This window comes from Ursus maritimus, unplaced genomic scaffold, assembly GCF_017311325.1.
Source record: "Ursus maritimus isolate PB19 unplaced genomic scaffold, ASM1731132v1 scaffold_3, whole genome shotgun sequence".
Classification (NCBI taxonomy): Eukaryota; Metazoa; Chordata; class Mammalia; order Carnivora; family Ursidae; genus Ursus; species Ursus maritimus.
Window position 1 is genome coordinate 15149337 of NW_024425563.1, and position 20483 is coordinate 15169819.

Here is a 20483-nt window from a genome sequence, read left to right on the forward strand (position 1 = left end):
AAAACTACCAAGACTGAAACGGGAAGAAATTGACAATCTGAACTGACCAATAGCCAGTAAGGAAATTGAAGCAGTGATCAAAAACCACCCAAAAAACAAGAGTCCAGGGCCTGACGGATTCCCAGAGGAATTCTACCAAACATTCAAAGAAGAAATTATTCCTATTCTCCTGAAGCCGTTTTAAAAAATAGAAACGGAAGGAAAACTTCCAAACTCATTCTATGAGGCCAGTATTACCTTGATCCCAAAACCAGGCAAAGACCCCATCAAAAAGGAGAATAACAGACCGATATCCCTGATGAATATGGACACCAAAATTCTCAACAAGATCCTAGGCAATAGAATCCAACAGTACATTAAAAGGATTATCCATCATGACCAGGCGGGATTTATTCCTGGGCTGCAAGGATGGTTCAACATCCACAAATCAATGTGGTAGATCACATTAATAAGAGACAAGAACCATATGGTCCTCTCAATTGATGCAGAAAAAGCATTTGCCAAAATACAGCATCCTTTCTGATTAAAACTCTTCAGAGTGTAGGAATAGAGGGAATATTCCTCAATTTCATAAAAACCATCTATGAAAAGCCCACAGCAAATATCATCCTCAATGGGGAAAAGGCTTTTCCCCTTAAAATCAGGAACATGACAAGGATACCCACTCTAGCCACTATTATTCAACACAGATGACATACTGTGGCAAACCCAAAAGACTCCACCCACAGATTACTAGAACTCATGCAGCAATTCAGTAATATGAGGATACAAAATCTATGCACAGAAATCAGTCGCTTTCCTAGACACCTATAGGTATATAGGAATGTAACTGTAGAAAGAGAAATTAGGGAATCAATTCCATTTACAATAGCACCAAAAACCATAAGATACCTTGGAATAAACCTAACCAAAGAGGTAAAGGATCTATACTCTAGAAAATAACACTTATGAAAGAAATTGAAGAAGACACAAAAAGATGGAAAAATATTCCATGCTCATGGATCAGAAGAATAAACATTGTTAAAATGTCTATGCTGCCCAGAGCAATCTACACTTTCAGTGCTATCCAGATCAAAATACCAATGGCATTTTTCAGAGTACTGGAACAAACAATCCTAAAATTTGTATGGAACCAGAAAAGACCCTGAATGGCCCAGGAAATGTTGAAAAAGAAAAACAAAGCTGGGGCCATCATGTTGCCTGATTTCAAGCTATATTACAAAGCTATGATCACCAAGACAGCATGGTACTGGCACAAAAACAGACACATGGATCGATGGAACAGAATACAGACTCCAGAAATGGACCCTTGACTCTGTGGTCAACTAATCCTTGACAAAGCAGGAAAAAACATCCAGTGGAAAAAAGACAGTCTCTTCAATACATGGTGTTGGGAAAATTGGACAGCTATATACAGAAGAATGAAACTTGACCACTCTCTCACACCATACACAAATATAAACTCCAAATGGATGAAAGACCTCGATGTGAGACAGGAATCCATCAAAATCATAGAGGAGAACATAAGCTGTAACCTCTTCGACATTGGCCACAGCAACTTCTTTCATGACACATTTCCAAAGGCAAGAGAAACAAAAGAAAAAATGAACTTTTGGGACTTCATCAAGACAAAAAGCTTCTGCACAGCCAAGGAAACAGTCATCAAAACAAAGAGGCAACCCATGGAATGGGAGAAGAAATTTGCAAATGACACTACAGATAAAAGACTGGTATCCAAGATCTATAAAGAACTTCTCAAACTCAACACCCAAAGAAACAAATGATCAAGTTAAAAAATGGGCAGAAGTTATGAACAGACACTTCCCCAAAGAAGACACACAAATGGCTGACACATGAACAAATGTTCAACATCATTAGCCATCAGGGAAATTCAAATCAAAACCACATTGAGATACCACCTTATGCCAGTTAGAATGGCAAAAATTGACAAGGCAGGAAACAAATGTTGGATAGGATGTGGAGAAAGGGGATCCCTCTTACACTGTTGGTGGGAATACAAGTTGGTACAGCCACTTTGGAAAATAGTATGGAGGTTCCTCAAAAAGTTAAAAATGGAAGTATCTTATGACCCAGCAATTACACACTGCATATTTACCCCAAAGATACAGACGTAGTGAAGAGAAGGGCCATATGCACCCCAATGTTCATAGCAGCAATGTTCACAATAGCCAAACTGTGGAAGGAGCTGAGATGCCCTTCAACAGAGAAATGGATAGAGAAGACGTGGTCCACATATACAATGGAATATTAGCCATCAGAAAGGATGAATACCCTCCATTTGCATCGACATGGATGGAACTCGAGGGGATTATACTAAGTGAAAGAAGTCAAGCAGAGAAAGAGGGGTGCCTGGGTGGCTCAGTCATTAAGTGTCTGCCTTCGGCTCAGGGAGTGATCCTGGAGTTCTGAGATTGAGCCCCACGTAGGGCTTTTCTGCTGGAAGCCTGCTTCTTCCTCTCCCACTCTCCCTACTTGTGTTCCCTCTCTTGCTGCCTGTCTCTCTCTCTGTCAAATAAATAAATAAAATCTTTATTAAAAAAAAAAGACAATTATCATATGGTTTCACCTGTATGTGGAACATAAGGAATAGCACGGAGGACATTAGGAGAAGGAAGGGAAAAATGAAGGGGGGGAAAGGGGGAAATGAACCATGAGAGACTATGGACTCTGGGAAACAAACTGAGTTTCAGAGGGGAGGGCAGTGGGGGATTGGGCTAGGCCGGTGATGGGTATTAAGGAGGGCACGTACTGCATGGAGCACTGGGTGTTATACGCAAACAATGAATCATGGATCACTACATCAAAAACTAAGGATGTACTGTATGGTGACCAACATAACATAAATAAAAATATTAGATATAACTACAAAGCATTTCTGTGAAGGCTAATGTTGAAAACAAAAGATGCCTAAGGATCCCCATCCCTGCCGCCCCCCCCCCCCATTTTAGAAATGCATGAGCCTTTGGAGTGTTACTTTCAATATCAACCTAGGTGTACAACAAAGATTTTAAATTTGTTATTTCATTTCTTAAAGCTTAATTGCTCTGCCTAGGATTTCCAATACTGTGTTGAATAAAAATGGGGAGAGTTGGTATCTTTGTCTTATTCCTGATCTGAAAGGAAAAGCTTTTTAGCTTTTGAGTATAATGTTAGTTGCAAGCTTGTCAAATACAGGATTTATTATGTAGAAGTTTGTTTCTGTTCTACTCCCTTTGTTGAGAGTTTATCGTAAATGGATGTTGAATTTTGTCAAATGCTTTTTATACGTCTTTTGAGATGATCAGGATTTTTATTGTTCATTTTGTTTAACGTAGTATTATCACATTGGTTTGTGGATGTTAAACCATCCCTGCATCCCTAGCGTAAGTATCGCTTGATTATAATGTGTGATCTTTTAAACATATTATTGAATTTGGTTTGTTAATATTTTGTTGAGGATTTTTGGATCTATGTCCATCAGAGGTATTGGCCTATTGTTTTCTTTTTTTGGGACATCCTTGTCTGGTTCTGGTATCAGGGTAATGCTGGCCTTGTAAAATGAGTTGGAAATGTTCCCTCTTCTTCTGTGTCTTGAAGGAATTTAAGGATTGGTATTCTTTAAATGTTTGGTAGAATTCACCAGTGAAGTTGTCTGGTCCTTGACTTTGGTTTGCTGGAAATTTTTTGATTATTGATTCAATCTCCTTACTAGTATTTGGTCTGTTCAGATTTGTACTTCTTCATGATTCAGTCTTAGTAGATCGTATGTAGGAATTTATCCATTTCTTCTAGGTTATCCAAGTTGTTGGCATATAATTGTTCATAGTAGTCTCATGATCATCTGTATTTCTGTGGTATCAATTATAACATTTCCTCTTTTTTTTTTTTAAGATTTTATTTATTTATTTGACAGAGAGGGAAAGAGCACAGGCACGGTGGCAGCAGAGGGAAAGGGAGAAGCAGGGAGCCTGCTTCTCCCTAAGCCAGCTCGGGGTTTGATCCCAGGACCCTGAGATCATGACCTGAGCTGAAGGCAGATGCTTAACTGACTGAGCCATGCAGGCACCGCCCCCCCCCCCCCCCCCCCCACCTTTTAAAAAAAGATTTTATTTGTAACATTTCCTCTTTCATTTCTGATTTAATTTGAACCTTCTTTCTTCTTTTCTTGGTGAGTCTAGCTAAAAGTTTGTCAATTTTTTTTAATTGCTCTTAGTTTCATTGATCTTTTCTATTGTCTTTATAGTTTTTTTTTTTTTTAAGATTTGTCAGAGTGTGAGTGCGCATGCGCACAAGCAGAAGGCGTGGCAGGCAGAGGGAGAAGCAGGCTCCCCGCTGAGCGGGGAGCCCAATGCTGGACTCGATCCCAAGACTCTGGGATCATAACCTGAGCCGAAGGCAGATGCTTAACCGACTGAGCCACCCAGGCGCCCTGTCTTTTTAGTTTCTGTTTCATTTATTTCCACTTTGATCTTTGTTATTTCCTTCCTTCTACTAACGTTGGCTTTGGTTTGTTCTTTTTTCTAGTTCCTTGAGGTATAAAGTTAAGTTTCTTAGTTGAGACCTTTCTTGTTTCTTGATGTAGGCATTTATCACTATTAACTTCCTTCTTAGAACTGCTTTTGCTGTAACCATGAGTTTTGGTATGTTGTATTTCCATTTTCATTTGTCTCAAGGTACTTTTTTTATTTCTCCTTTGATTTGTTCTTTGACCTGTTGGCTGTTCAGTAGCGTGTTGTTCAATCTCAACGTATTTGTAAATTTTCAAATTTTCTTCTTGTAATTGATTTCTAGTTTTATACTATTTGGGTTGGAGAAGGTGCTTGATAGGATTGCAATCTTCTTAAATTTATTAAGACCTGTTTTGTGGCTTAACGCATTCTCTCTCCTGGAGAATATTCCATGTATGCTTGAGAAAAACATGTATTCTGTGCTTTTGGATGGAATCTTCTGCATATATGTTAAGTTCATCTGGTCTAATGTGTCATTTAAGGCCAATATTTCCTTATTGATTTTTTGTCTAGACAATCTATCCATCATTGAAAATGGGGTTTTAAAGTCTCCTGCTATTATTGGATTGCTGTCTGTTTCATCCTTTGGTCTGTTATTACTTTGTATATTTAGGTGCTCCTACGGTAGGTAGTGTGTAAATGTTTACAAATGTTACATCCTTTTGTTGGATTGATCCCTTTATTGTTATGTGATTATGTCTCCTTGTCTCTTATCATAGTCTTTTTCTTAGTCTATTTTGTCCGATAAAATATAGGTCCCACAGCTTTCTTTTTGTTTCTATTTTCATGGAATATCTTTTTCCATCCCTTCACTTTGAGTTTGTGTGTGTGTCTTTACATCTGAAATGAGTCTCTTTTAGACAACATACAGAGGGGTCTTGTTTTCTTATCCATGCATTTAAAGTAATGATTGATGTGTATGCGTTTATTGCCATTTCATTTATTGTTTTCTGGCTTTGTTCCTTCTTCTTCTCTTGCTCTCCCTTTGTGATTTGATCATTATCTGTAGTGGTAGGCTTGGATTCTTTATCTTTTGTCTATCTACTCTAGGTCCTTGCTTTGTGGCTTATGAGGCTTATGTAAGTCTTCTTACAGATATACCAGAAAGTTAGTAGAAGGAAGGAAATAACAAAGGTCAAAATGGAAATAGACTAAGAAAACAATAGAAAAGATCAATGAACCTAAGAGTTTAATTTGATAACAATTTAAATTTGAACTCATTCGCAGGCTATACATTTTTTACTCCCCTCCACATTCTGTTTTTGGTGTCCCAGTTAACGTCTTTTTATGTTGAGTATCCATGAACAAATTGCTATAGTGGCTTTTACTACTTTTGCAGTGGGGCGCAGGGCGAGGGTGAAGCTTGCGTCTGCTGGTCTCCATCTCTGGAGAGTATTGTCGTCAGCCCCTAAATGTTTGTTGAAGTAGAAGCCTGCCCACCAGGCCACAGCTTGAAGACAAATGAATAGGCCTCTTTCACAGAAAGACTGGAATTGTGTTTCAGTCTGCTGTGTTGCGCTGTGCCCTGGGTGGGGGCGGGGGGCAGAGAGCCAGTTCAGAACTGTTTCTGTTGGTTGCAGTCCGATGGGACCCATGAATATAAGTTCTGTTGGCCACCAGAACCAGGTGATCCAGGGGTGCCCCCTGGCTGAGCAGACATATGTTTAAGCATCAGGAGATACTGGTGACCTGGAGTGAGCCAGAGGGAGAGGGAGAGGGAGAAGATAGCACCCACCCCCTGAAGTATCTGGAGAGGATCACAGTTGGCCCCTAGGAGCCTACCTTCATGCTGAAGCTGTGAAGAGAAGCTAATAGCCCTCTTTTCCAGGAGGATGGAGTTTCAGTCTGCTGGCTCTCCACTGCTGTTCCTGCAGTGTAGCTGGTTAAGAATTCTTTGTTGCAGCCCTGTGGGACGTCAGCCCTGCTGGCCGTCAGAGCCAGGTGATCAGGAGGTGTCCCCGCAGTAGTAGCCACAAAAACTAGGGCATCAGACATGTGCACAAGTTCCTTGCTTGGAGATACCAGATACCTGGAGCAAGGCTGAGGGAGAGTGTAGAGTTGGGACCTGCTGGCTGCCATCTTTGGAGGGTATGTCAGTAGATTCCTAGTTGTGTCTTCAAGCAGATGCTTCCCTACTAGGGCAATGCTTTAAGAGAAGCAAATAGGCCTCTTTCATAAAAAGACTGTGTTGTGTTTCACTGGGCTGTCTCTGCACTGGGCCCTGGCTGGGGAGGGCCGTATATAAGGGGTTGGGAGGGGTAGTAGCTGGCAAAGTGAGTTCATGTGAGCCCTTTAAGAGCTGTTTCTGTTTCTGTGGCTGTGAGGATCTCATGGATACAAACCCATTGGTTTTCAAAGCTAGATGTTGGGGGGAGCTCATCTCTCAGGTGCACGTCTTAGAAGTTGGGTGTCAGATGTGGGATTCGAACCCATAGCTCCTCAGGGAGTAGCTTGGAGTGCTAAGCTCCTTCCTGCTTGTGATCGCTGCAGCAGGAGTGCGGTTTAGGGCAAGACTGTGTCTCAGCCTCTCGTACTGTTTTGATTTGAGATTTTTCTTGTTTGCCCTATCTATCTGTAGGAGTTGCTCAGCTGGTTTTTGGATTTCTTTCAGAGGAAATTATTTCATATATAGCTGTAGATTCAGTCTGTGAATGAAAGGAGGTGAGTTTAAGACCCTCCTATGTTGCCACCTGGAACAGAAACTTTAATGCTTTTTATAGCCTGCTTTCCTCATGCAACAATACGCTGCAGACGTTTTTCCTATCAATAAAAGTCAAGCCCTCCATTCATGCTGAAAAATACATCCTTGTATGTATACTCCAAAGTAACTTTTCAGTTACTTTGTCAGTTTTGTATTAAATGTCTAGACTACTTGATATTTTTCTATCATAAATAACAGTAATGAGCATCCTTGCACTTACATTTTTATCCAACTATGCAATTATCTCTTTAGGATAAATTCCTAGAAATTGGATTGGTAGGGAGGTCAAGGGGTCTGCTCATTTTCCATTTTGATACATTGTGCTAATACTCTTTTTGGGAAGGTTGTACCAGCGAGGAAGGTCCTGCTGCTTCACATATTTGTCAACTGGTTTTGTTAGTCTTTGTTGTATTTGCAAATCTCACTGGCAACAAATGCTATCTCTTTGTCATTGTCATTAGTCTTTCTTTGGTGAGTAATGAAACTGAATGTTCTTTTCACATTTTAATTGGGTATTTTATCTTTTTTAGTGTGTCCATTCAGGGTCCTTCCCATTTTTCAATTCAGTCTTTAAAACACTGATTTGTGAGAATCCTTCGTATGTATACAGGATTTCAACCATTTTTCTGACATATTGCAAATATTCCCCCAATTTTCCATCTGTCTTTCACTGTTCTCCTTGCTTTGTACAGAAACTGTAAGTCCATAGACACTCATGTTTGTCAATGTTCTCTTTACAATTTCTGAGGTCTGATTCGGATTATGGAAATACTACCTCCTTCTTCAGTCCTTTGTGGCCTTCTCTTTTTTGGGGGGAGAGGATATACCAGCGTTTTATTGAAGTATAACATAAAGAAGCATAAAAATCCCAAGTATACAACTTAACCTTCACGAAGTTAATGCATCCCAGATTCTGACCCAGAAATCTCTGATCTGTCCTCTTCCAGGCCATTGGAATACTGAAGTAGAAAGCCTAATGTGATTTCTTAACTGATGGGCCAGTGGTCCCTACACACTTGATTTAATAACCCATTTTTTATTCCTGGGTTAGAAATGTGTTTGCTTACATTTCCACAATTACTTGGTCTATTTCTAGCCTCGCTATTTTAGTCCATTGATCTGTCTGGTTTCGTCATTGTCATATTTTTCTCTTTAGTTGAATGATATTTATAGTACATTTTCAAAACTGGCTGCCTAAGCCCCACCTCATTGTTCTTCTTTCTCAGATAAGCCTCAGAGCCTCCCATCTGTCTGCCCCAATCCTATTAAGATTTTAATTATTAATTCGTTGTGTCCGTTTATTTAGGAAAAGGTGACTTTTTTTCCTAGTATTATCTTCCTACGAGCAGAGTTTGTCTCCAATTGTTCGATGTGTGTTCTGTGCTCTTTGCTGACATTTTACTGTTTTCTTCTAAGAGATCCTGAGTATGTTGTTAAGTCTATTCTTAGGCATTTTAAGGCTTTTCATTGTTGTTGTGAATAGATTTTTTTTTTTCATTATAAATTCTAGTCTCACAGTCTGAGTGGGCTGTATTTGGAAAGGCTAGTGAGTGTTGGGCTGTTGATTTGCCAACAGCCATCCAGCTTATCGAACTCATTCCTCATTCCTGATGGTTTTTCATCTGAACCTTTTGAGTTTTTCAGATTTATAATCACATTTGTCTTGTGATTTCAATCCATCCTTCCAGGTGGAACCCTTACAGTCAACGTTTTCATGTGCTTAAGATTCCATAGCTTACAAGTGGTAAACTCACCCCCATTGACTTTCCTTTCTCCCCAGCCCAACTACTTAACCAGGTTCCTTTCCCACACGTCCTCACTTCTTCCCCCCAGCTGACTCCTCCACCCCCCAAACCTAGATGCAGCCATCCCCCCTCCATCAAAATGATGCTTGATGGCATCTCTGAGGACCTCCATGCCTCTACATCTAAACCTTGTTTTAATCTCTCATGTCGACCTCTCCCTTACTGTAAGGACTGGTGGTCATGTCCTCACTTCCTATCACCTCCCCGGGGCATCCGTCACCTGGCTTACTTGTGGGTTTCCTCCTGCATCTCTGGCTGTTCCTTCTCCATCACCTTGTGGTTTATCTTCCTCTCCTTTTTTTCTATTGTTGGGGATTCTTAGTGCTCAATTTTAGACTCTCATTTTTTTATACATTAGTCTTCATGTAGGTGATTTCATCCATTTTTATGATTTTAATTACCCATCATATGCTCACAACTCTCAACTTTGTATCTCTGGACTAGGCCTTATTTAGTTCCAGATTCATGTGTCTAGTTACCTCCTTGGCATTTCCACTCAAATGTCTCAAAATCATCTTAAATTCAACATGTTCAATATTGTACTTTCCCCGGACCCATTCCTCTTGCACAGTTCCCATCAGTGAATGGCATCACTATCCAACCTAGGGTTGTCCTCCACTCTTCTCCCTCCTCATCCTATTCAGTCCCCAACCACACAGATTTAAGTGTAGGTCCTGCATCATCCACCTCCCCTCCTTTCTCACCACTGGCACCACTCTGGTTCAATTTACCCTTGCCTCTCACTGGGCTGTCAGGAGAACATCCTGAGGACTTTGCTTCGGCAAGCTCTTATTCTCCTTCGACTTCTCCTCCTCCCTGTATCCATGCAGATCTATGTTGTTGTCATGCTTATAATCCTTGGTTGTCTTGCCCTTGCCCTTCCTTGTAGGTGAAAACCCTAATTCTCAACTTGGTTTGTAGGGCTCCAGCAATGAGGCTCCCACCTTGTGCTCTTACCCATTTATGTGTTATAAGCAGCCTGGTTCTTGTAGTTGATTACCCCAGGTACTTCCTTCTGGGATTCTCACTTGCTTTTCCCTTGGACTGGAAACCCTCTCCCCTTTGACCCCGTCTCCATCTCCAGTTAGCTATGATTAATTCTCTGCTCAGGGAAGTCCTCCTGATGCCTTAATCTAAGCCCAGTCTCCTTGGTGTGAGCTCTTGTGCCACGTTGAACTTTTCCTTCATGTTGATTACCAGACTGTAGTTGCTGGTTTGTGTGCCAGGGTATTCAAAAATCTCTCTTCCAGTACTTGAAGCCCTGTGAGGACAAGGACATGGGCATGTTTTGCTAATTTTTCTATTTCTCCTTCTCCAGTACCTGGCATGTAGTGGGCATCAAAACATTTGGTGAATGCTTTTTTTCCCCCCTAGATAGAAAATGAATTTATTTTTTAAGTAATCTCTACACCCGGTGTAGGACTTGGAACTCATGACCCCAAGATCAAGAGTCACACACTCTTCTGAGCCAGCTAGGCACCTCTGAATTTTTTTTATCTTGATTTTGTATCTAACTATTTTACTGAAATAGCTTGAGTCAGTTTGAGTCCTTGAAAAAGCAGATGCTAACAATTGCACATGCAAGAGATTAGTTGGGAAACAGCTGGCAGAGTGAATGCAAGAGGGAATAGGAGTGGGCAAGGAAAACCTCCCAGCCATGGTGCAGGTGACAGCAGTGAGGGGCTGGTTAGCCACAGTGTGTTACTTTGTTAGTGAACCATTAGGTTTTATATACCGGTATTTTATTTATAATTTTTGAATCAACACTCACACGTGAGGGCAGTTGGGGTTTTGTGTGTATGTATTTTATTTTTGTTAAGTTTTGCAGTCACTGTCGTCCTGGTTTCATAAAAAAGAAATCGGAAGCTTTTCTTTCCCTGAATTCTTCACTTTCGAGGATGCATTTTTTGGCCACCATGTTATTCTGGTGTTTTGGTTCTCTTGGTTTTTTTAAAATCTTCTCTTGAGTAAATGTCAGGAAACATTTTTACTGAATATTTATGCAAATTTATTGTTACAGAACTCGGAGTATGCTCTGGTTTTTTTCATTTTGTTTTAGTGATTATTTCCTCTTTTACATTCTTAATTCCATACATTTATGTATTTCCACTATAATTCATAATTTATCAAGTCCATTTGTTTCTGATTTGCAACTTATTCATTTAGGCTTGCTTTTATTAATTTTTTAACACTAGTTTCTCAGGTAGTTCTTGCGTCGGAAGTATAGTTTGGGGTTTTTCTTTTTTAACAAGGCTTATAGTCATTTTTAAATATATATATTTTTAAAAGATTTTGAGAGAGAGAGGGAGGGGGGGAGAGTGTACAGCAGGGGGAGGGGCAGAGGGAAACAGACTCCCCGCTGAGCAGGGAGCCCACTGTGGGGCTCCATCCCAGGACCCTGGGATCATGACCTCAGCCGAAGGGACATGCTTAACTGACTGAGCCACCCAGGTGCCCCTAGATATTTTTCTAAAGATCAAAATATGCTTGTTATATAATTCCAAATACAGAAATGCATAACCGAGAAAGTGAAAATTCTTTATCACCAGAACTAACCACTGTATGTCTTAATAGTTTGGGGCATATTCTTCCAGATGCTTTTCTATGTATGTCTCTCTGGGTATGTATGTACCAGTAATATGTTTATTATATAGATGCATGTATATATGTAGATACACATACTTCCATGAATATGTGCGTTATCTATCTACATCTATCTGTATCCACGTTATAGTCACCTGTGGAGAAGGATGGAGTGCCCCCCAACCCCCACCCGCATATTCGCATCGTTAAGTCCGGACTGATGATAGATGCACACATCAACGGGGTATGAGAAGGTTTTTACTTAATTACATAGTTGAGGTCCCTGGGAGAGGACAGCCCTCTCAAGCAGATCCTAGTTGACCTTGAGGGCAAGGCAAGGAGATTGGCTGAGTTTTATTGTGGCCGGGGTGAGGGTTCCCACGCTAGGGCAGCCACTCGTGTCATTTGGATGTTTTGTTGGCACCCAGGCTCTCTTACCAGTTCAGAAGTTGGGGCAGAAGAAGAGGAGGGAAGGGTGAGGCTTAAGGGCTGGCTGGCAGCGTCATCAAATGGAGTCCGACTCTTCTTTATACTACTTATGTACATCTGTGTGAGTATACATGTAGCTAGGCCTGTATTAAACACACAAACTGTCCATCTCTCCACACATATCTACATATTGCAACTGCTGTCATATTAATCATCTTTTTATGTTCGTACATGTACATTAACCTCATTCTTTCAAGTAAGTGCACGGATTTCCATTGCATGGATGTGCCATAATTAGCTGTTACTTGGTAGATGAATAAATCATTTCTGTGTTCTGCTTTTACAAACAATGGGACACAGACCATCATGCACACTACACCTTTGTACATGGGCAACTATATTCGCCATTCAATAGCACTGAGATCTTTCATGTTATAACGTACAAATCAAGGTCCCACATTCTTTGAAGTTACATTCCAGGGGAGAATGGACAAGGGACAAATGGCTTACTAATATGTTAGTATAATTAATGCTATCTAAACATAGAAAACAGAGGAGAGATAGTGATGGGGTGCTCTGCTAACTAGGGTGGTTAGGGAACCCTCCCCTCCCCGCAATAGGGCAGAGAGATGTGGGAATGACTATGGAATATGTCTGAGTGAAAAAGCATTATTTTGTAGAAAAAGTCTGTTGGATAATTTTTAAGTCAAACGTGTATGTATCTTAAATTACGATGGATCTTGTCAAATTGTCTTCTCTAAAAAAATTATGCACTCCTTGATATAACATATTAACACTTCTTTTTAAAAAAGATTTATTCATTTTTAGAGAGGGAGTGAGCAAACATGAGGGGAGGGGCGGAGGCAGAGGGAGAGGTGGAGAATCCCAAGCAGACTCTGTGCCGAGTGTGGAGCCTGACTCGGGGCTCAGAGCCCCATGTGGGGCTCGATCTCATGACACTGAGATGATGACCTGAGCCGAAACCTAGGGTCCAGGTGCTTTAACTGACTGCAAAAGCCAGGTGCCCATATGCTTAAGCAAGCATCTGTGTTCTTAACTTCTTCATCAAAAAGGATGGTAACCTTTTTGTTTTTAGTCTTTTTTGATATGGTAGATAATAAACTGTATCTTAATTTGTACTTTGTTCATTATTAAAGCTGAACATCTTTCATCTGTTTATTATACACTTGTATTTTTTTTTTTTTTGGCAAATTGCTTATTTATTGATTAGCAACTCTCCTACAGGCCATTAGCCATTATTATAGATTTTTTCAATGTTTGTGGTTTGTCTTTTGATTTTACTATCAAATTTTTTGGCATTCAAAATTTAAAATTATTATGTCATCAATTTCCCAAGCATTTTCACTTAAGAATTTAGTGTTTTGTGTCATGCTTACTCGCCTTCATCATTCATGCATCCATTATTTCTAAAAATAAGACACTGCAAGTTCAAAGGCTTTCTGTGTTTCATCTAAAACATTAAATTCTTTGATCTTTTCACAATTTGTTTATGCTTAAGGCCTGAGGTAAGAATTCAGCTTTAAAAAGCAAGAAAACACTGCCTAGCTGTTTGTTCCCAAGCCATCAATCACCCTTTTGTCTGGCTCCTCTCAGTCCATTTTCCATGCCACTGTTATCATGAGCCCAATTTCCATACTTAGATCTAGTTTGCGATTCAATGTTTTACAGATCTATTTTGGCAATAGCATCACACTGCTAATGACTAGAACTTTACTGCCACTTAGGCTAATAACTTCCCTCAGATTCTCTCACCTGCACGTTTCCAGAAATTCCCTGATTTTTCTTACATTAGTTCTTTCAAATTAACCTTAGAATCAGTTTTTCCCCCAAAATTGACTCAAAAATCCCACTGGGATTTTGACCGAGAATCCATTAGAACTACAGACTATTTTGAGAAGTATACTTTCACAATACATTTTTCTAAGAACTAAATAGACTTATTCAATTTCACATATTCTTTAGTTATAATTTTCTTTATACATCTTATACATTTCTTGTTAATTTTTGTCCCTATCAGCTGTGTCCCACACATTTAATGTTCTGTATTTTCATTGTTTTTATCTGTTATTTCTAGTTTGATATTCTTTTAGAACACATTCTAGGATTTAAATATATTTTTTAAAGATTTAAGTAATCTGTACACCCAACGTGGGGCTCGACTTGTAACCCTGAGATCAAGAGTCACATGCTCTACTGACTGAGGTAGCCAGGCACCCCTAGGTGCCTTTTAATGCTCATTTTATGCCCCCAGAACATGGTCTGTCTTGGTGAATGTTCCATGGGCAGTAGAGAGGAACATATATTCTGCTGCTGTTGGGTTACGTGTTCTATAAATGTCCATTAGAGCCTATTGGTTGATGGCATATAAAGTTCTTCTATCAATTATTGAGAGAGGGGTACTGAACTCTCCGACTGTATGTGGAATTATCTAGATCTTCTTTGTTTTTACTGAATATATTTTGAAGCTTTGTAAACCTTGAGAATTATTGTGTCTGGGTGGCTAAGCCTTTTATTGTTGTGTAATGCCCCTCTTTGTCCCTGGTCTGGGCTGATTTTTAGAAGTAGAGAGAAACAGATCAATCTTCTGAATACAGTGAATCAAAGAAGGGCCTGGGAATCTACGTTGTAACAAAATTCTCAGATGATTTTTATAATCAGGCAATAGAGTTCTTCCTTACAAACAATAGAAATTGACTTTGGTTAACTTAGACAGAAAGGAACTTACTGGAAGAATATCCCATAACATCTACTGCATTTCTAGAGTCCCTGCTATGAAGCTGGCTCGGTATCTCCGTAGGGAAGCCAAAAAAAAAAGGGGGGGAGGCAGCAGTTGCTCTCTCTGATCCTAGATATTAGAGCAGTTATGTAACTAATCTAAACTGAAACCATCAGGTCTCACACCACCTAGGACTTTAAATCTGTTGTAAAGGATAGGTAGGAATAGCTTAGAATTTGTGGCTGGGGGTGGTGTGAATCATGGTTTTAAAGGGCAGAAAAGGCAGGATTAGTAGATGTATCTAGACACGTGTTTAACTATGGCATGCTGTGGTCATGGTTCAACTGCCTGGTCTCTTTTGGTTCCTACTTTTTCCTTTTTCTGATACTGGTTTCCCAAATTCCTTTTTGGGGAAAACTATAACTTATTTTGGGAGATAAATTAGAAAATAATACTTCATACTTGCTAGGTCAACTACACAATAATTAGGAAATTAATATCATGGGTTGTTTGCATGGCAAGTGGAATTATTTACTCTTTTGGAAGGCAACAGGCCTTATACACAGGATGGGCTCTCAAACTGTGTATCTTAGGGGAACCTAAGTGGTTTTAATAGCACTAGATTGTGTGAGGGATCTACAAGTAATCACTCAGCCCTTACTTTAGGCTCATTTGTAACATTAGGTTGGACCAGACCCGATAATTTCTAGGTCTGTCCAAATTGCAGTATTCTGTGACTGTAGAGAGCCTTGCTCTTCCTTAGTCACTCTGTTTACCCAGAGCATGGTCTTGGCCAAAGGTTGTATATAAACTGGCAGAAATCCACTCTGAATGTGGACACCAAACAAAGTACTGTCACACATGAAGCATCGTGAACACAGATAAGGTGGGTTATCTTTTCAGAGACCATTAGATTGTATCTCCAAAAAAAAAAACTCCCAAAAAACCTTCCTCCTAATTCATCCTGTCAGAACTGAAGGGGGACAAGTGGATATCTGACAGAGGGAGTCCTGCATAAAATGAGATTCAGAAGTTGAGCAAACGAAACTGGTGTGAAAGTGCGGGAAAACCAGATCTCTTACCTTGCCTAGATACTGGTTTGCTCTGGATACCCAAGGAGTGGTAGCCCAGAGAGGTCTGACCTGGCCAGTACGTGTTAATGTCAGTCCTAACTCACAGGGTCTACAAAATGCCTACAGTAGCTGCACCCATGTAATGGACCTAAACTGTCAGGAACGCACAATTTACAGAATGGCTGCAAAGGACATTCATTCATGTGTGCAGAGAGATGATTTCGCCTTTGACATAAAAATCCTTTTAGAAGTGACTGGGGCACAATAGATTGAGTCATTCCTTGTGACTTGCAGGTTCTTATGAGTGCATCTTTCCTGGGGGCCCTGTGTCTTTTCTCATCGGTCTGTGTTGTATGTGCCATTTCTGCATTTACTCTCCCCATTGAGACAAAAGGACGGGCCCTGCAGGTAAGTGATACGGAAATTTCTTAAGTATTCTCAACTACCAAAGGAAATGAACTTGGAGCATGAAAACTTTGAAGCAGATGTGACATCCAGGTGTGTGCTAACACAATGGTATTTGTTTAAGGGGTTCCAATAATAAAAAAAAAGGTATCCATTTTTGCTTACATGTAACTTTGAGCAGCACTGAAACTAAAGTAAAGTAGTGAAGTATTCACTAAATCTTGGCTCAATTCCTGAAGGAAGATGTTTGTAGTGTGATTTTTCTGAATGATGTCTTTATCACACTAGAATTAACTATAAAGCTACCATTGCCATTGTCAGGTACACAGGGTAAATGCTACAGTCTTAATTCCTTACAAGTTTATTAAGAAATCTTCTATTACTAGTTTCGAGTGCCAGACACTGAGGATGAATAGACTTTCTTTTTATTAAATGTATTGATCTACTCAATCACTTCTTATTCCAGCAAATTAAATGAAGACCTGTAAACCAATGTCTACCAGAGAAGAAAAATGCATTTTATCTTTACAAAGAGCTGCGGCACATTTTTTAAAATTTGGCTTAATTTCTATATACTACTTGGTAATTAAGAAACTGATGATGTATTTTTGAAAAATAAGGCACATGAGAAAGAGGTGGGTAAACTTTATATTGATGTCGTTCTTGGGAGACTATAGAGAACTTCTATAAAAATATGAAGATTAGAAAGGTTTCTATGGGAGATGGGTAGGGGAAAGGTAGCTTTTCTCATTTGACATCAAGTCTGGTAAGAGTTTCTTAGAGAAAATGCATATGTACTTGGTATTTTTCCATGAGGTTTGTAGCAAAAGTTGGCCTGAAATTTGGTAGCTAAGGCATGAACTTGGGGTTGTATCATTAAGCCTTTCAAAACTGTCAAATTCACAATTAAAATTTGCATTTATTTAAATTGTGGCCTCCATATTGATGAAAATTGCTTATTTATAAAGTATGCTTAAATTAGCATGAATCTTGCTTATAATCACAAAAAAGCTGGGAATAAACAAATCTTCCCAGATCCTGTTTTTATTCTAATTTTATTACTTTGAGTCCCATGATGTGATAAAAAATTAGAGTGCAGCAAGCTTGCCTACATGATGCAATTACTTACCTACCCTTTGTTGAGCAACTGTCTGCACGTAGGACATCACACCTGTGCGTACCACTCTGCTAGGATAGGTGTGGTGTAGAAAAAAAAATACCTAAGGCTTTTACATTGAGATGTAGTCTTTTATTGCTATTTAGGCTTACTGTGAACACCTCTAAAACTGGGTACCCCACAGCTTGTTCATCTACTCCTCCCATCCGCACTTTGCAGTGGAAAAAGAACTCACTGCAACTACAATTAAGTATTAGGTATTAGGAAACTCTGTGTATGAGAGGGTTTAGATGTCTGCTTCAATACGGGTGCAAATCATTCGTATTTGAACCAGAGGTGCAAATGGCTTAAAAAGTCAGGGAACTTTCTCTGTAAAGGGCCAGACAGTAAATATTTCACTTTGTGAGCTAAATACGGTCTCTATCCCACACCTCCACCACCCTTTCCGCCTAAAAAAATGTAAAAAAACACTATCTCTTAGACTGTATGAAAGGAGGCCAGAGGTTAAATTTGGCTAACAGGCCATAGTTTTGTTGAAATAAATTTTTAGGCCCAAGAGGGAATAGCTCCTGTCCAGAATGCCTTATCAGCAAACTGAAATTTATTTTTAGAGAGTGCAAGAGCTGGGGGCAGAGAGAGAGGGAATCTCAAGCAGACTCCCTGCAAAACCCAATGCAGGGCTCACCTCACTCTGAGATCATGACCTGAGCCGGAATCAGGAGTCAGACACTTAACTGACTGAGCCACCCAGGTGCTCCAGCAAACTGAAATAACCTTCATGTCCCTGTAAATGTTCCACTGGGCCAGAAAGAGTGTGTTCAGTGTGCCAATCACCAAGCCAACTCGGGCCTCTTATTTTTTATCCTATAAAAGCTTCCTGCCTTCTGCCCCAGCTTGCAGTTCTCTGGACTCTTGGGAATGGACATTGCCTGCTCCATAAAGTGTCAAATAAGGTTTGTTTGGGTCACCTAAGTCATTTAACTGGTTTTGTCAACAAGGATGAGCACCTGAAGCAGACTGCTAATGGCCTGTGGAACAATAAGACACACAGGCAAGAAGCCTGCTGAACCCTTTGAGTTCACTGTTCCGCTCATCAAAACCAAGGGCCGTGGGTAAGTTACTCTAGGCTTTGAGCTTCGCTCTCTCCTGTGCAGCTCTCTGATCTAAATAAACTATGTGTTAGAAATATATACAGTTATATATAACTACATATATATAGTTTTACATTATATATATATATGTATATATATGTATATATACACACACACAAAATATAGTTCCCAGAAAGGAACCACAGCAATTATACTGGGAGTCTGCAAGGGGTGGCAGCAGCCAGCAACTCCTAAAGCCTTGAGGGACAGCCTTTGCAAAACCGCTGGGAGACTTGGGGAAATAAGAAATTTGAACTGCTCTAACCCATGGCACGACAAAATCTAAATGGGCACAAGTTGGACTATTACGAGCCATTGCTAACTGGAACCTTGGAATCCAAAGATGCAAAGTTGCTGAGCACGGGTTGCCACCTAAATCTAAGACCCCGCTGCAAGGAAACGGTCACAGAACAAGGTAGACTGACGCGATCACTTAGCAACCGCAAGAAAAATCGTGTGCAACAAAGTACACGGAAAACGTCACAAAATCCCCAAGCCCTGAGAGACCCAAGACTTAAACAAGATCTTCAAGTTTCAAAGAATAGAGTGCCCCACCCCTCCAGCACGCCTACTTCCTGTCCAAGAATTGTGGTCTTGGAAGCTGTATCTACTGGCAAGAAGCGCACGTAGAAGTCAGGGTTTGCAAATCAACAACCGGGGGACGCGGGGGGGGGGGGTGTCCCTATTTTAATTGGTATGTAGAAGTTTCTAAGAGATTTCAAAATTCCAAAATAGTTTGATTCAGTGCAAAAGGCTAATAAAGTTTAAGACACAAGAGATACCTGAAACAAGACTGTAAGATCATGGGACACCTTCAACTCCCCTCTTACCTTCCTTTGAGTCATCACAGTCCACTCATCCATTGCCTGCATTGCCTTTCCACTCTGAAGAGACCACAAGGCCCAGGCCAAAGGTCCTAGAAGTTAGTGGCCTTAAAATGGCAACAGTTCCAAGGCCAGAAACCTAAGACAACAGCTGGGTCTCTCCTGTTGCCCCCATCCTAGGGGCTCCATCATGAAAACACTGGCCCACAACATGGTGCAATTAACTGGGACACTGGAAAAAATTGTCCTCAAAGATTTTACCAAATTTGAATGCCCCTGTATCTACTCTGAAAGGAAGGACCTCTACCCCCTTCCACAAGACTAGGGTTGATGAAACTCTGAGGGATTCTCCTATAAACTACCACTTATTCCTTCAACAGCCAAGGCGAAACTAAAATTAATGGAAAACCTTACCAAATCTTGAGAGCTACACTTGATTTTAAACTGCACTCAGTGGAGCTTGTCGACGGATCCTTGTAAAACTGGCAGAAGCTGGTGAAGAGTGAGAAATCTTACCGAAGTCAGCTCTTTCAGAACACTGTCATACCTGGTCAAGGAAAACTGCACACTGTCCTTTTCCAAGTCAGATTCTTGGGAATTTGGTTTTAGGGAACCCATTGGTTATTGATCCTTTCTCTCCCAGGGATGGCAATTGTCTCATTTTGTTTCCTAAGACTCTTTGTCTGCTGGGGCTTGTAGGTTGTTTATTCTTGTGTCTGTAGGCAGCTCAACTGTCACGTTGGGGGCCCCAAAAGATGGTTGCACAGAAATGTGGGTCGCACCCCATTTGTGGCTAGGGGCCTACCAAGTCTTGCTAGCTCTCAGGGAATTGTTTTTTCTTTTGGTTGTCTTTGGGAGGGGTTATGGATGTTGGCAGGGTAAAATCCTTTGGGGTGTGCAATATTGCCAGGAATATTTACTGTTTGTGGTGGCTGAAACTTGGCAAGGTAGTTGCAAGGATTTTTTAAAAAAGTAATTCTATGGTACCCTATGGCCAGAAGTTGGCCAAACAGCAAGCAAATATTCAGAGCCTGATAGAACTTTTTAGGCCTTCTCCCTTAAGATACAATGAAATTTTTACAAAGGGGGGGGGGAATGCCAAACACAATCTATAACACAGGAATCTCTTGATTTCTTAGTTGAACACACT

General features: G+C 40.3%; 1 protein-coding gene across 1 annotated transcript in view; it reads left to right on the forward strand.

Annotated features, from left to right (window-relative positions):
- Nucleotides 1-18453, forward strand: part of SVOPL (SVOP like) — a 71789-nt gene extending 53336 nt beyond the window's left edge. Inside the window, 1 exon segment of the mRNA XM_008697425.2 lies at nucleotides 16131-18453. Coding sequence (XP_008695647.2) covers nucleotides 16131-16268 — 138 coding nt within the window. The 3' untranslated portion in view covers nucleotides 16269-18453.
- The last annotated feature ends 2030 nt before the right edge of the window (nucleotides 18454-20483 follow it).